At 37.5% G+C, this 15134-nt stretch overlaps 1 protein-coding gene across 1 annotated transcript in view; it reads left to right on the forward strand.

The window, feature by feature from the left end:
• The window catches only part of RNF216 (ring finger protein 216), a 201513-nt gene that overhangs the window by 64250 nt on the left and 122129 nt on the right, over nucleotides 1-15134 (forward strand). Inside the window, exons 3-6 of the mRNA XM_043964404.1 lie at nucleotides 1974-2161; nucleotides 5126-5929; nucleotides 6616-6692; nucleotides 10893-10995. Of these exons, the coding sequence (XP_043820339.1) occupies nucleotides 1974-2161; nucleotides 5126-5929; nucleotides 6616-6692; nucleotides 10893-10995 (1172 nt within the window). The remainder of the gene's footprint in view (nucleotides 1-1973; nucleotides 2162-5125; nucleotides 5930-6615; nucleotides 6693-10892; nucleotides 10996-15134) is intronic.

Genomic DNA, 15134 nt, shown 5'->3' on the forward strand with positions numbered 1-15134 from the left:
AAATAAAATAAAAAGTAGTACACTGGAGTACTTCAGCTCAAATTTTCTATGTTCAAATCCATTGCACTTTCCCCCAAATCGTGCTGCATCTTTGCAAACTTTGAGCTCTCGGTCAAATCTGTAAAATAATTCTAAAAAGTTTTAGTAAAGCATGGAATGGGAGCATTTATTTATTTATTTATTTTTTAGTTCTCAACTTTTGTTTATACAAGCTTTACAATTTCAGATTTTTCTCCCTCCCTCCCCTCCCTCCCCCCTCCCCTAGACAGCAGGTAATCTGATATAGGTTATATCTATATATCTCTATACATATAGATATAGATATAGATATATACACACACATATATATACACATAATAACATTAATCCTATTTCTGCATTAATCCTGTTACAAGAGAAAAAATCAGAGCAGTGATGCAAAACCTCAAAATAGAAAAAAAAAACAACAGCACTCGAAACAAAAGAAATAATATGGTTCAATCAGCATCTATACTCCACAGTTCTTTCTTTTTTTCTTTTTTTTTTCCTGGATTTGGAGATCCTCTTCTATCATGAGTTCCCTGGAACTCTTCTGTACCATTGCATTGGTGAGAAGAATATAGTCCATCACAGTAGGTCAACACTCAATGTTGATGATACTGTGTACAATGTTCTTCTGGTTCTGCTCATCTCACTCATCATCAGCTCACGTAAGACCCTCCAGGTTTCTCTGAACTCTTCCTGCTCATCATTTCTTACAGCACAATAGTATTCCATTGTATTCATATACCACAACTTGTCCAGCCATTCCCCAATTGATGGGCACCCCCTCAACTTCCAATTCTTTGCCACCACGTAAAGAGCAGCTATAAATATTTTTGTACATGTGGGTCCCTTTCCCCCTTCCATGATCTCTTTGGGCAAAAGACCTAAAAGTGGAATTGCTGGGTCAAAGGGTATGCACAGCTTTATTGCCCTTTGGGCATAATTCCAAATTGCTCTCCAGAATGGTTGGATCAGCTCACAGCTCCACCAACAATGCATTAGTGTTCCAATTTTCCCACAGCCTCTCCAACATTTATTATCTTCCTTTTTTGTCATTTTAGCCAATCTGATAGGTGTCAGGTGGTACCTCAGAGTTGTTTTAATTTGCATCTCTCTAATCACTAGAGATTTAGAGCATTTTTTCATATGGGAATAGATAGCTTTGGTTTCTTCATCAGAAAACTGCCTGTTCATATCCTTTGACCATTTCTCAATTGGGGAATGACTTGGATTCTTATAAATTTGATTTAATTCCCTATATATTTTAGAGATGAGGCCTTTATCAGAAGCACTGGCCTCAAAAATTGTTTCCCAGTTTTCTGCCTCGGAATGGGAGCATTTATTAAAACTTTGAATGTAATTTTTTTTTTTTGGTGGGACAGTGAGGGTTAAGTGACTTGCCTAGGGTCACACAGCTAGATAGTGTCAAGTGTCTGAGGCTGGATTTGAACTCAGGTCCTCCTGAATCCAGGGCCGGTGCTTTATCCACTGTGCCACTTAGCTGCCCCCTTTATGTAATTCTTGAAGAAACATTCATGCTGAATAATTCAGTAATATCATTACACTTAAATTTTAAGGGTAGTTTTGGCTCTTCAGATAGATTGAGGTGTTGATGAGTTGCTGTAAACCCTTTTTGTTCAGTTGTTTTAGTCATGACTCATGTCCTACTCTTCATGATTGCATTTGGAGTTTTCTTAGCAACAATACTAGAGTGATTTGCCACTTTCTTTAGCTCATTTGCCATCTTCTCCAGCTCATTTTACAGATGAAGAACTGAGGCACAGGGTGAAGTGACTTGCCCAGGGTCACACAGCTCATAAATGTCTGAGGCTAGATTTGAACTCAGGGAGATGGCTTCCTTACTCTAATACCAGCACTCTATCCACTATACTACCTAGCTGCCCCTATAAACCCTTAGCTTCTGGATAACATTTTCTGCTTTTCTGTAGACAGGATAAGTCACAGAGATGAAGGACTCATCACCATATCAGACTCCTCAGATGAAGAACTTGCTCTCTTACCAAGGACATCAACTTCTCGACATCATGAAGACGAGGATGACTATGACTATGATGACGATGACGATGAGAATGAAGATGACGACGACGAGGACGATGATGTCGTCATCTTGGCAGAAGTGAGTTTTCCTGAGAATACAGTGGTGTGGTATTAATGCAGAGCAAATGGATATGTGTTTTATAAGCTGGGATATTGTAGAAGAGAGAGCTGTGCTCTAAAGTTGCTGAAAAAAAACCACCTTGTTTCTTAGCCAGTGTTTTAATGACCAATTCCTTTTTTACCCAAAGTGGAAATGATTGTGACTTTGTTTCATTTTTGGAATGGACTCAAGTCTTCCCTAATAGTTTTTATCATTCTGTTTACTATGCATGATCTAGATTCATCTTAGCTCTGAAAGCCGTATATTGACTCATAGAAATAGGATATGATTAGATATATTTTGAGAAAACCTAGAACTGATGACCTATCAACTTTCTACCTACTCACCATCATCTAAAATAAACTTATGATGAGCCCAATAGTTATATGTGTTATCATTAAAGCCCTGCAGGCCACTTTGATGGCTGACAACAGAGGAAAATTATTGATTGACTTTATCCTTTCTATTTTTCCTAGGGAGTATAGTAGTATAGGTCAGTGTGCAATCTGCAATGTAGAATGTTTTTGTTTCTGAGAATGTGTACAGCAACTATATGTCTGCTCTGATTCTTATGTTTGTGATGGGGTTCAGGTAAGATATCTGCAAACTTAATCATGGTTCTCTGATACCCATATAATTTTTCCTCCTCTTCCCCTACATTGTTCGTCTTGTGTGCATGCACAAACGCGCGCGCGCACACACACACACACACACACACACACACACAGAGTTCTTGCAAGGCATATAATTATAAGGCTATTAACCAGTCTCTTTTATCATATTTTTTTCCAATATCCTCTTTCTTTTCCTGCCCAAAGTGACTGACCCATCTTCTTGAGTATTTCTTCCTTTCATAAAGAAGAAACTCATTGTTCTTCATGGCTATTACAAGTTATATCTGGAAATGCAGTAGGGTTAGGTTATTTAGGATTGGAATTCAATTTAACAGGTATATGTTAAGTAGCTAGTATGTGCCTTGCATACTGGAGATATAAAAGAAATATGTTATGAGCCTTCCTCAGAGACTTCTTGAGGGCTGGCACTGTTTTTGCTTTTTTCTTTATATCCCTAGCATGTTTAGCTCAGGGCCCAGTACCTAATAAGCATTTAACAAATGCTTGTAGTTTGCTTTCAGTCTTCTTAGTAAGCTAAGTCTCACCACACAAATAGATACCTAATAAAAAAGTTTTTGAAATAAACTAATTTGTGATATGGTTCTGGAAATGAAAATGAAAGTACATGAGATTACCATTCTATAAGGAACTTTGGGAAGGTTCTCTGACAGAAGGTCCAAAATTCTCCTTTTTGAATGAGAGGAGCAAAAATTCCTACTTGCTCAGTGAATTGGAGAGCCCCTAGGAACTGAAAATGTCTCTTAGAATTCGCCAGTGATGTGGTCTTCAAAGAAGGTTTTTCATAGGGCCATAGAATTGTAGATTCCCATCTTGAGGGAATAGCAGAGTCCATCTAGAATGACTTTCATTTCATAGGTGAGGTAACTGACTCAGTGAGGTTTGGGGGTATGGATATGGATGTTAAGGTAACACTCAGGTTCTCTGAACTCCACTTTATTTAGAGAGGGTCCCTGGCATGTTGCTATATAGAAGCAATGTACAGCACCAATACCTGGGCACCACAATCTGAATTTCTTTACTTAAAATTTTGATTGCCTCTTTTTGGAGGAGTGAAGCTTATATGTTTAATTTTAATCAATTCATTTCATAAGCTACATTGGTTTAAACCATTCTCACTAAGGTATTTTCTTACTAAGGAATCACAAATGGACAGCTATTTAAGTGGTTGCTTTCTAAACACAGTAGCAAGGAATTCTTTGGTCTCTCTCTTAAACATATTTTTTCCCCAATTTCATGTAAAAGCAATTTTTAACATTCTTATTTTTTTTTTGAGTTCCATATTTTATTCCTCTTTTTCTCCTCTTCATATTAGTCATTTTGAGGAAGAATACTTGAACCAAAAAAAAAAAGAAGAAGAAAGTGAAAAATAGTATGCTTCTGTCAGTATTTAGACTCCATCAGTTCTTTCTCTGGATGTGGAGACCATCTTTCATCTTAAACCCTTTGGGATCATCTTGGATCATTGTACTGAGAATAACTAAGTCATTCACAGTTGCTCATCATAGAGTATTGCTGTTACTGTGTACAATGTTCTGGTTCTGCTCACTTCACTGTGCAAAAGTTCCTATAAATTTCCAGGTTTTTCTAAAATCTGCCTACTCATCATTTCTTATAGTGCAGTAGAATTCATATAGTAGTAATCATATACCACAGCCTTTTCAGTCATTCCCTAATTGATGGACATCCCCTCAATTTCCAATCCTTAGCCACCACAAAAGGGGTTGCTATAAATATCCTTGTACAAATAGATCTTTTTTCAAAGACTACATTAATCACAGAACACAAACAAATGGAAGTTCTGGTAATGTCATCAGGAGCTTTAGATTTTTTTTTTTTTTTGGTAGGGCAGTGAGGGTTAAGTGACTTGCCCAGGGTCACACAGCTAGTAAGTGTCATGTGTCTGAGGTTGTCGGATTTGAACTCAGGTACTCCTGAATCCAGGGCCGGTCCTCTATCCACTTCACCACCTACATGCCTCCAGGAGCTTTAGATTTTGTAGATTAATTCCAGTTTTACAAAATAGCTATCTGTATAGTAGTCAGATGCAGGAAAATATTTTGTTAGTCTTTTCCATTTTTACTTTAGGAGTCTTCAGAAAGATTAAAATTAAAGTACTAGAGAAGTGCCAGACTGTCTTGAAATTAGGTTATAGAGTAACTATCATTTATTTCCGTAAGGAAATTATGTCAAAAACAATTTCTTTTTCTCTAATCTCACAATTTTAACCAAGTATATAAGGATATGTAAATGCTAGCTTTATTAAATATGTTAAATATTTCTTCTCCCCAACCCCCCCCACCCCCTTTAGACAAATAAACAGCAACTATTGCGGCCTATTGTCAAGCCTGCTGCCCAGTGGCAGGATCTGAATAGACTGGGAGAAGGAGGGTCTAAAAAGAATATGACTACATTTCTGCAAGAAACGAATGATCTTTTTTCAACAACAAATAATGAACAAAGGTTCAGTGAAAATGACAAGAATAGAAACCAAGACCCTCAGTTGCCTGGCCCTTCTGAAAACAGTAAGCACAGGGCCAAAAAAGACCGGAATCCCAAGCCTGGACCAAGTAATACTCAAGCTATAAAAGTCACTCTGAAATCCAATGTGAAGAAGGAAATAATCAATTTAGAAGAAGCTAGCTTTCCAGGCAAACTTCCGAATGTGGAAAACCAGTCACCTGAAGACTCTGAACCAGAGCTTATACCAAACCTCCAAGAATCAGCTGCTGCAGTAGATGATCAGGTCATAAGAGAAAATAGTTGGTTAGATCATCCTTATTTTCAACCCATAGACCAAGAACCGATTGAATTAGCAAATCAGGTTGTTCCCCAGCAGGGGCAGCCTGAAGCAGACCTCTCATACCGAGATGAAATTCCAGGACCAGCTTTTCCAAGACCAGAACCACAGCAAGATGGGATCCCAGGCCCTTCCTCTCCTCAGCCTGCCCATCCTCCTGGAGAACTTAAGGACCATCAGTTAGCAATAGATGATGAACAGCCTGGTCCAGCTTTCCCATTTCCAGGGTCTCAGCAGCCTGACTTGGGAAATGTTTCAGAACAAGGAGGCAGTGATGGAGATCAAGAATTTATTTCACTACTAGTGAAAGAAACAGTAAGTCTTATTTCTTCCCTTTAGATTTTATTAAACAATAGGGGGAAAAAACTCATTATTAAAACCTAGTTTGTATATTTATTATTTGTATGGATAGGAATAGTTTCCATCAAAGTTTTCCAAGAACCATATCTAGATAGATGCCTTTAGGGTATTGGGCGTATTGACATGATACTTTTTCATGTGGAAATTGAGTCATACAAAAAAAAAGAAAGAAAATTGAGTCAGAAGGCTTTTCTGTATTTTTGTGCTCCCTTGGAAAGTACTGGGGTTTGGAGTGGTAGAAATTCAGGCTCACTGAGATAGCACTGGGCTGCTTTAAATACTAATTTTTCACAGTTCCTAATGAAAACACTAATGGGTGGTAGCATAGGTTAAAGAATACTGGACTTGGCATTAAGAAACCCCAGATTCTAGTTTTAGCTCTGCCAGTAATTTTGTGTATGATCTTGGATTCACGTCTCTGAGCTTCAGTAAAATATAGAGATTGGACCTTTAAAGTCTCTTTCAGTGTTAACACACTAGGATTCTAGTCAAACAAATGATTCTGAAGCCTAGTTATTGGCCTTCCCGTGTTTGATGTAATGGAACAGAAACCATAGTATTCAGAAAGCTGTATGTTTTTACTTAGTATTCTCAAGTTTTATAGTTAATGAAATGGAACTAATATACTTATTCTTCTCTAGGAAGCAAGATTTCCAGATGTAGCAAAAGGGTATATTGAAGAAATAATACATTTGAAGAATTTTTATGATTTAAATGTGTAAGTATAGAACTTAAAACATATTTTTGTCATACTAGGTGACTTTTATGTTTGTGTTCTAGAAAATGTACCGTAACAGCAAAATGATCGTGTTTTGTCCCCTGGTAGTTTTAGAAGCACACATCCACATAGTTGCAGTGCAGATTGGTGACATCTTTTGGCACTTTCAGTTAATGTGTTCTAGGGCTTCTCTTTGTCAGATGATACTGTTAATAAATTTGGTTATACTTATAATTTATGATATATGATGTTTCAGCAAGATTCTTATTTTTATCACTTTACAAGAGATTGGATTTCAATTAGTAAAGTTCTTGTATGACATTTAGATATTTTCTGTAGGTGTCAGAATAGGACTTTAATACCTATGTTTTGAACCACTTGTATTGAGAAGATGTTGGAAACATTTGCTGATCCATTTGGTATTTGATTGACTATTTTAGCACTTTGTTGAATTATATCTGTTTGAGTATAAACTTATGTAAAATAATTGGCAGCCAGATTGAACAAGCACAATCCTTTGAGATTTATCATGAAGAAATATTCATTCCCTCTGTGTTTTTAACCTGAAATTAACACTACCCAACCTAAAGGCTCATGTTCATAAAATGCTGTAAATAGCAGTTTTTTTAAAAATAAATTTTGAAAAGATTTTTTTCTTCAGATGTTTAAAAATCTGAATTAAAATAAGCACATACATATGTATGTATGTACTTGTGTATAGTAGAACAGAAAAAGACCTTGCATGAAACTACAAATCTTTTCTTTTGAAATACAGGATGTTCCAGAAGTCTTAGCACAGTTTAGGCTACTAAAATTGCTCTAGGATTTGTGAGACAATTTGTATGTGTAAATTCATAATAAAACTTTCAAAGTTGTGTGTTGTTTGTTGGTTGGTTGGTTTTTTGGTGAGGCAGTTGGGGTTAAGTGACTTGCCCAGGGTCACATAGCTAGTGTTAAGTGTCTGAGGCTGGATTTGAACTCAGGTCCTCCTGACTCCAGGGCTGGTGCTCTATCCACTGCACCACCTAGCTGCCCCAAAGTTGTTTTGTTTTTCTGTGAGTTGTGACTTTCCTTCTGTTCTCTTCTGTGAATTTTTAATAAATGCTTCAGTGACCTTCTTTTTTTCTTTTCTTTTTTCACAACCTTGCCCCTAGACTCCCCTCTCACTCTAACTTAGTTCAACTTCGGGAAAAAATCAAAAGCTTTTTTTTTTTGGTGAGGCAATTGGGGTTAAGTGACTTGCCCAAGGTCACACAGCTAGTAAGTGTTAAGTGTCTGAGGCCGGATTTGAACTCAGGTACTCCTGACTCCAGGGCCGGTGCTCTATCCACTGGGCCACCTAGCTGCCCCCAAAAGCTTTTTAATATGCCTAGTCAAGGAAAACAAATTCCTACATTTAAAAATGTATGTCTTATTCTGCACCTTGAGCCCACTTTCCATATGTAAAAATGACAGGAGGAAATATCAAAAATTATGAAAAATTTTTTGGATTAAATATGTAATTAGTCCTGTAATTAGTTGATCTTGTAGCAATGAAGCATGTGATTGAGTTAGGCAGATTTTTCTAGAATTCTTTATTTCCCATTGAATATACAGCGTACTTAGCTAGTATTGGTTTTACCCTTGATAGATGCCTGCATTTCTTTATCATCAGACAGTAGAACCCAGTCTTCTACCAGAAGCATATAAAGACTTTTACTCCACATATATAGATTTCCATTTATATCTTTTTGTTTTGTTTTGTTTTGTTTTTAGTGAGGCAATTGGGGTTAAGTGACTTGCCCAGGGTCACACAGCTAGTAAGTGTTAAGTGTCTGAGGCCGGATTTGAACTCAGGTACTCCTGACTCCAGGGCCCGTGCTCTATCCACTGTGCCACATAGCTGCCCCTCCATTAATATCTAAAGGGGAATTTCTTATAGGCATATCTCCAGCTTTGATTTCAGCCCTGCATTCTTGGGACAAACTTAATTCTCCTAGCTAATTTAATCAACAACAATATAATGCATCTATCTTCAGGATAAGTAAAAAGCTAAGTTAACCATTACCCAAGTTTTATTTCCTTTTCTCTTCATGTTTCTTATGCCCTTTGTATATTATTACTTTAAGGAAATTTTTCACAGCAAGTGAATCCTGACAGGACAGGCAAATTGTTCATAAAATTTAGTAGGGAACCGTGAAGGATTTGCTTTAGGATGTGTGCATATTAAGATCTTTGACTGATTAACCAAGTTTTGTTGCCCATATTTTTATTTCACCTAAATTTGTCTAATACTGCTTCAAGGAGTCAAGTGTCTGAGGCCAGATTTAAACTCAGGTCTTCCTGAATCCAGGGCCAGTGCTTTATCCACTGCACCACCCAGCTGCCCCTAGTGTTGTGTTTTTGATAAAAGTCTTGTGACTAATTCTCAGTGACACTGAATTTAATTTGCATCCAAATTGTAAAACCCAAATAGGAACAGGAAAGGAAATTAAAATGTAAAGCAAATGTGTCAGGACCTAAAATGCTTTTCTTGAGCAGTTCCTCTTTGCTCAGTGGAATTCCCATTATTTAGCTTTTGGCATGCGAAAACTTTGATTATATAAAATAATTTAGTGTGAGGTCCCTCCTGAATGAGGGAAAAATCATTTAAGAAAATCATTGTAGTACAATAATAAAGACTGCTTAAAATCCTAAAAGATAATGCTATTAACATGTTGCACTCAATATGCCAGCAAATTTGGAAAATTCAGTAGTGGTTATTGTATTGGAAAAGGTCCTAGATTCAGGGGGACCTGAGTTCAAATCTTGCCTCAGACACTTGACACTTACTAGCTGTGTGACCCTGGGCAAGTCACTTAACCCTCATTGTCCCACCAAAAAAAAAACGTAATCACTTCACCTAAGGAAGGTGTTAGGGATATTGACTCTATTTACAGTAGATAGTGAACTCATTCCGTGTTCCCATTTCCTCAATAAGCATGTCTCCACACTAAATCAATCCAGCATTCAGAAAGAGATTGAGATGGAGGAAGGAGAAGCAAGAAGTAATGATGGGGTCTGACTAGAGTGAATGACTAGAAAATGAACTTTCTGACTATGCTGTCACTGTCATTTGATACCTTCACCATATATCCTGTCAGTGACTCTTGATATTGAGTTAATTGGAAATAGTCGGGTGGGTTGTTCAGTTGAGGAACAGATTATGAGTCTGTTGGAGTTGTGTAGGGTCTGCAGTGGAGATCATGACACATGGCAAGAGCTGCCTTTCATATAAGGAAACTGTTGGATATTCAAAACTTAGCAGGACTGCTTATGTTAATGTCTTTGTCACATTTGGGAGAGATCTCATACAGTTAGACTAATTTATTAGATCTTGCTGCTGAGTGAAGAAAGTGGATCAATGGATTTTCTTTTAAGAAGATTCTGCATTGAAATGTATTAAACCAACCTTGCAGATAGTTTTGTGGAGGAGGCTATAACTTAAAGTAATTAAAATCATTATCCTTTATTCCTGAAACATTTTCAAATAACTGAATAAAAATATAAAAGTTTTTACTTATGTCAATATAAGCTCCTTCAGAGTGGGAATTGTTTTTCAATTTTTCTTTATATCTCTAGCATGGAGCCCAAGTTCCTTGAATGAATGAATTGTCGAATGAATTATCAGCTTTAATTTATGTGTATAATTTTACATGTATATATGCAAAAATACATAATTATTATTTTATCTCTTTGGCAAATTGTGGCAGTACATAAGTTTAAATTGCTTGTCTCCCAATTTTTGACAATCGTGATTTAGCTATGACTTGGTAGTCTCAACCAGGAGGTTCAGACATCGAATATGAAGGAGTGAGAGTAAGTAGAAATCAATACATAAGTAAACGAATAGATCATTTGAGTTTAAGTTGTTTGGGCGGGGGGCTGATGTGATTTTAAGTAAGCTAGTGGCCAGTTGGACTGTAATAGAGGTGGTTTTTGTTTTTGTTTTTTTGCAGGGCAATGAGGGTTAAGTGACCTGCCCAGGGTCACATAGCTAGTAAGAGTCAAGTGTCTGAGGCTAGAATTGAACTCAGGTCTTCTTGAATCCAGGACCAGTGCTTTATCCACTGGGCCACCTAGCTGCTCCTTGTAATAGAGTTGTAATTTGCTCACTCTGCAGGTATTTCACTTTGGAAAAGTATGAAGGTAATGTTGGGTTTTGTTTTGTGTTTTTTGCAGCCTTTGTAATTTTCTTCTGGAAAACCCAGATTATCCAAAGAAGGAAGGCAGAGTGATTTTGAATCCTAATAGCAGCCTGCTTGCCAGCCAAGATGAGAAAAAGGTAAATGTAGTATTCTTATTTTTTAATATTTTCCAATATACCCTTTAACTTTTTAAAAAAATCATACTTTCTAAAAGGAGGAAAGCAGAATACTGAAGTATTCTATTGTTGTAGGCAGATTTCTTGGTTTTAGTACCTAGATCATGTTTTTCTGATTATCAACCTTTGGTACTGTGAAGCCTCCATTTAATTTAATGAATTTCATTTCTGCTTGTCATTATTCGGCATTCTTCCTTCTCCTCTTTATCCTGGCCTCTCCAGCCAAAAAGAGCCCCAGAAGAAAAAAACGACAGCCTTTAATTTCATGGTTATTTACAGAGTAAAGATCTACAAGCTCTCCCAACATACTTCCTCCATAACCAACTAGTATATGCCCCAGACTGAATTTTGATCAGGAAAGACAAGAAAAAATTATGGTGAGTCATTTATTAGAGGTCTCTGGATGCTTGGTTAGGGGCCATCTGGGAGTCCAGTGCACTCACTGATAGCATCAGCATTGAGACTGAGAATATTCCAGCATTCAGGGACAGAAAGGAAACCAAGAGTATACCAGTGCAGGAAGCACTGGGATAGTAAGAGATCCAAGTGGATCCCTTAAACTAGTGCTAGGAGAAAGAACATGTGCCATCTGGCTACTCAATTATCTGTTACCCAGTTTTAGGTCATAAATTGAGGGCAGGGAGGAGTAACCACAACTGAAGATGGGCCCTAGTTGAATACCAAGCACAAAACCAATTTCAGGAACTTAGCTGTATGGCTCTGAACCCAGGAGCAGAGCAGTGACTCAGTTCTAACCATTAGCCTAGCACACAAGCTTGTTTAAGCTCTTTCCTTGATCATGGTTTTCAGGTAGACCAATAATTTTCAAATTATCTCTCCTGGACCTATTTTCCAGGTCAGCAGTTTTTCCAAGAAGATATTTCACATTACCCTCTATTTATTTAGTCATTTGGATTTTCTTTATTATGTCTTGGTTTCTCACAAAGTCACTAGCTTCCATTTGTTCAATCCTAATTCTTAGGCAATTATTTTCATCAGAGAGCTTTTGTACCACCTTTTCCATTTGGCCAATTTGGGTTTTGAAGCAATTGACTTTTTTCTTATGTCTTTCCTGCATCACCGTCATTTCTCTTTCCTTTTTTTTTTTTTTTGGTGAGGCAATTGGGGTTAAGTGACTTGCCCGGGGTCACAGAGCTAGTAATTGTTGAGTGTCTGAGGCCGGATTTGAACTCAGGTCCTCCTGAATCCAGGGCCAGTGCTCTATCCACTGCGCCACCTAGCTGCCTCTCTCCATTTTTTCCTCTGCCTCTCTAACTTTATCTTCAAAGTCATTTTTGAGCGCCTCTATGACCTGAGACCAATTCATATTTTTCTTGGAAGCTTTAGATATAGGGGCCCTGACGTTGACATCTTCCTCTGAGGGTGCACTTCGATCTTCCTTGTCACTGAAGAAATTTTCTATAGTCCTCATCTTTCTCTGTCTGCTCATTTTGCCTTTCTTTTCCTTGACTTTTAGCTCCTTAAAGTGGGGCACTGTTTCCAGGTTGCACTATCCCAAGCTTTAGAAGGTCTCAGGTGGTATGATTTAAGGAGGAGCAGGTTCTTCACTCACCTGGCCTGTTCCCTGGTCTGTAGATGACCCTAGACCCACTTGCTAATCAACCAGCTTTGTCTGTTGTGGTTGTCAGCTTGAAGAGCCTGTGCCCCTCCCCCACCTGGGCCACTGCTACTCAAGCCTACCTCCTAGTTCCCAGCAGGGGTGAAAAACCCCAGTTCTGCCTCAGCACCAGCATAGACCCCTGTAATCTTCCCCCTGCCAAGGGCTCAGTCCTCTTATCAGACTGTGAGCTTAGTTCCAGATGACACTGGCACTACAGCTGACTCAGAGGCTCTGGGGGTCTCCTTCTCTGGTGAGGCCTCCCTGGGACTGGATCTGTGTCAGGGTGACTGTGGGGTTTAAGTAAGGCCTCATTTCTCAGATATATAGAGAACTGAGTGAAATTTATAAAAACGCAAGTCCTTCCCCAATTGATAAATGGTCAAAGGATATGAACAGGCAGTTTTCAGATAAAGAAATCAAAGCTATCTATAATCATAGGAAAAAATGCTCTAGATCACTGTTGATCAGATAAGTGCAAATTAAAACAATCCTGAAGTATAGCCTCACACCTATGAGAGTGGCAAATATAACAAAAAAGGATAATATTGGATGTTGGAGGGAATGTGGGAAAGCTGGGACTCTAATCCACTATTGGTGGAGTTGTGAAAAGATTGAACCATTCTGGAGAGCAATCTGGAACTGTGCCCACAGGGTTATTAGAACTGTGCATACGCTTTGATCTAGCAATACTACTTCTAGGTTTATATCCCAAAGACATCCCCCAAAAGAGAAAAAGACCTATTTGTACAAAAGTCAGAGGAATGCCCATCAATTGGGGAATGGCTAAACAAGCTGTTTATGGTGGTGATGGAATATTATTATTGTGCTATAAGAAATGACAAGCAGGATTATTTCAGAAAGGTCTGGAAAGACTTGTATGAACTGATGTATAGTGAGTTGAACCAAGGGCAGAACCAAGAGAGGATTGTGCACAGGGACAGCAATATTGTTTGATGAAGAACTGTGAATGACTTGACTGTTCTCAACAATGCAATGATCTAAGACAATCCCAAAGGACTTTTGAGGACCTCCAAAGAAAGAATTGATATTGATGGAACATAGACTGAAGCATGCTATTTTTCACTCTCTTACATTTTTTTCTTTTATTTATATAAAATGACTAATATGATGTTTTACATAATCATACATGTATAACATATCTGATTGCTTACTACCTCAGGGAAAGGAAAGGGGAAGGAGGCATAAAAATTGGAACCCAAAACTATAAATAAAAATGTTTATTACTTTAAAAAAAGAGAGTCTACTAAAAAAACTAATTGAAATAATTAACTTAAGCAGAGTTGCAGGATGTAAAATCAACCCACAGAAATCATCAACATTTCTGAATATTACCAATGAAACTCAGCAGGAAGAGATAAAGGTAGAAATACTGCAGATAGTGTAAAATACTTAGGAGTCTACCTGCCAAGACACACAGAGGAACAACATTAACAGAATTTTAAAAGCACTTCACACAAATAAAGACATCTAAATAATTGGAGAAATATTAATTGCTAATGGGTAAACTTAGCCAATGTAATAAAAATGACAGTACTATGTAAATTAATTTATTATTTCGTGCCATTCCAATCAAGAATCACTTTATAGAGCTAGGAAAAGAATAACAATTCATTTGGATGAACAGAAGGTCAGAATTTAGGAACCAATGGAAAAAAATAGGAAGCATGAAAATCTCACGCTGTACTACAAAGCTATGATCTTCAAAACAGTTTGATACTGGGTAAGAGGTTTATCAGTAGAACAGGTTTTTTTGGTTTGTTTCAACTATTTCAGTTGTGTCCAGTTCTTTGGACCTCATTTAGGGTTTTCTTGGCAAAGATACTGGTAGAGTGATTTGCTATTTCCTTCTCCAGCTCATTTTATAGATGAGGAAACTGAGGCAAACAGGGTTAAGTTGACTTGCCTAGGAAACCACAGCTTATTTATAATGTTCTTTTTGTGTTAGCAAAAATTTGGAACTTAGGGAATGCCAATCAATTAGGGAATGGCTGAAAAAGTTCTGGCATATGAATGTAAGAAAATACTATTGTGCTTTCTGTAAGAAATGATGATGATGATTTCAGAAAAACCCAGCAAGACTTGTACAAACTGATGCAAAGTAAAGTGAGCAAAACCACAGGAACAGTTTTTACAGTTACAGCAATATTTTAAAAATAACTCTGTGGGCAGCTAGGTGGTGCAGTGGATAGAGTACCGGCCCTGACCTGAGTTCAAATCCGGCCTCAGACACTTAACATTTACTAGCCGTGTGACTCTGGGCAAGTCACTTAACCCTAATTGCCTCACTTTAAAACAAAAAACCCCAAAACTATGAAAATATATAGAGATCCTAATCAATACAATGACCAACCAAGATTTCCAAGGGCTCATGAAGAAACATGCTTTCCACCTCCAAATAGAGAACTGATGTGCTCAGAGTAGAGATTGAAGCATGCATATATATATATATATATATTTT

Source organism: Dromiciops gliroides, chromosome 1 (genome assembly GCF_019393635.1).
Source record: "Dromiciops gliroides isolate mDroGli1 chromosome 1, mDroGli1.pri, whole genome shotgun sequence".
Classification (NCBI taxonomy): Eukaryota; Metazoa; Chordata; class Mammalia; order Microbiotheria; family Microbiotheriidae; genus Dromiciops; species Dromiciops gliroides.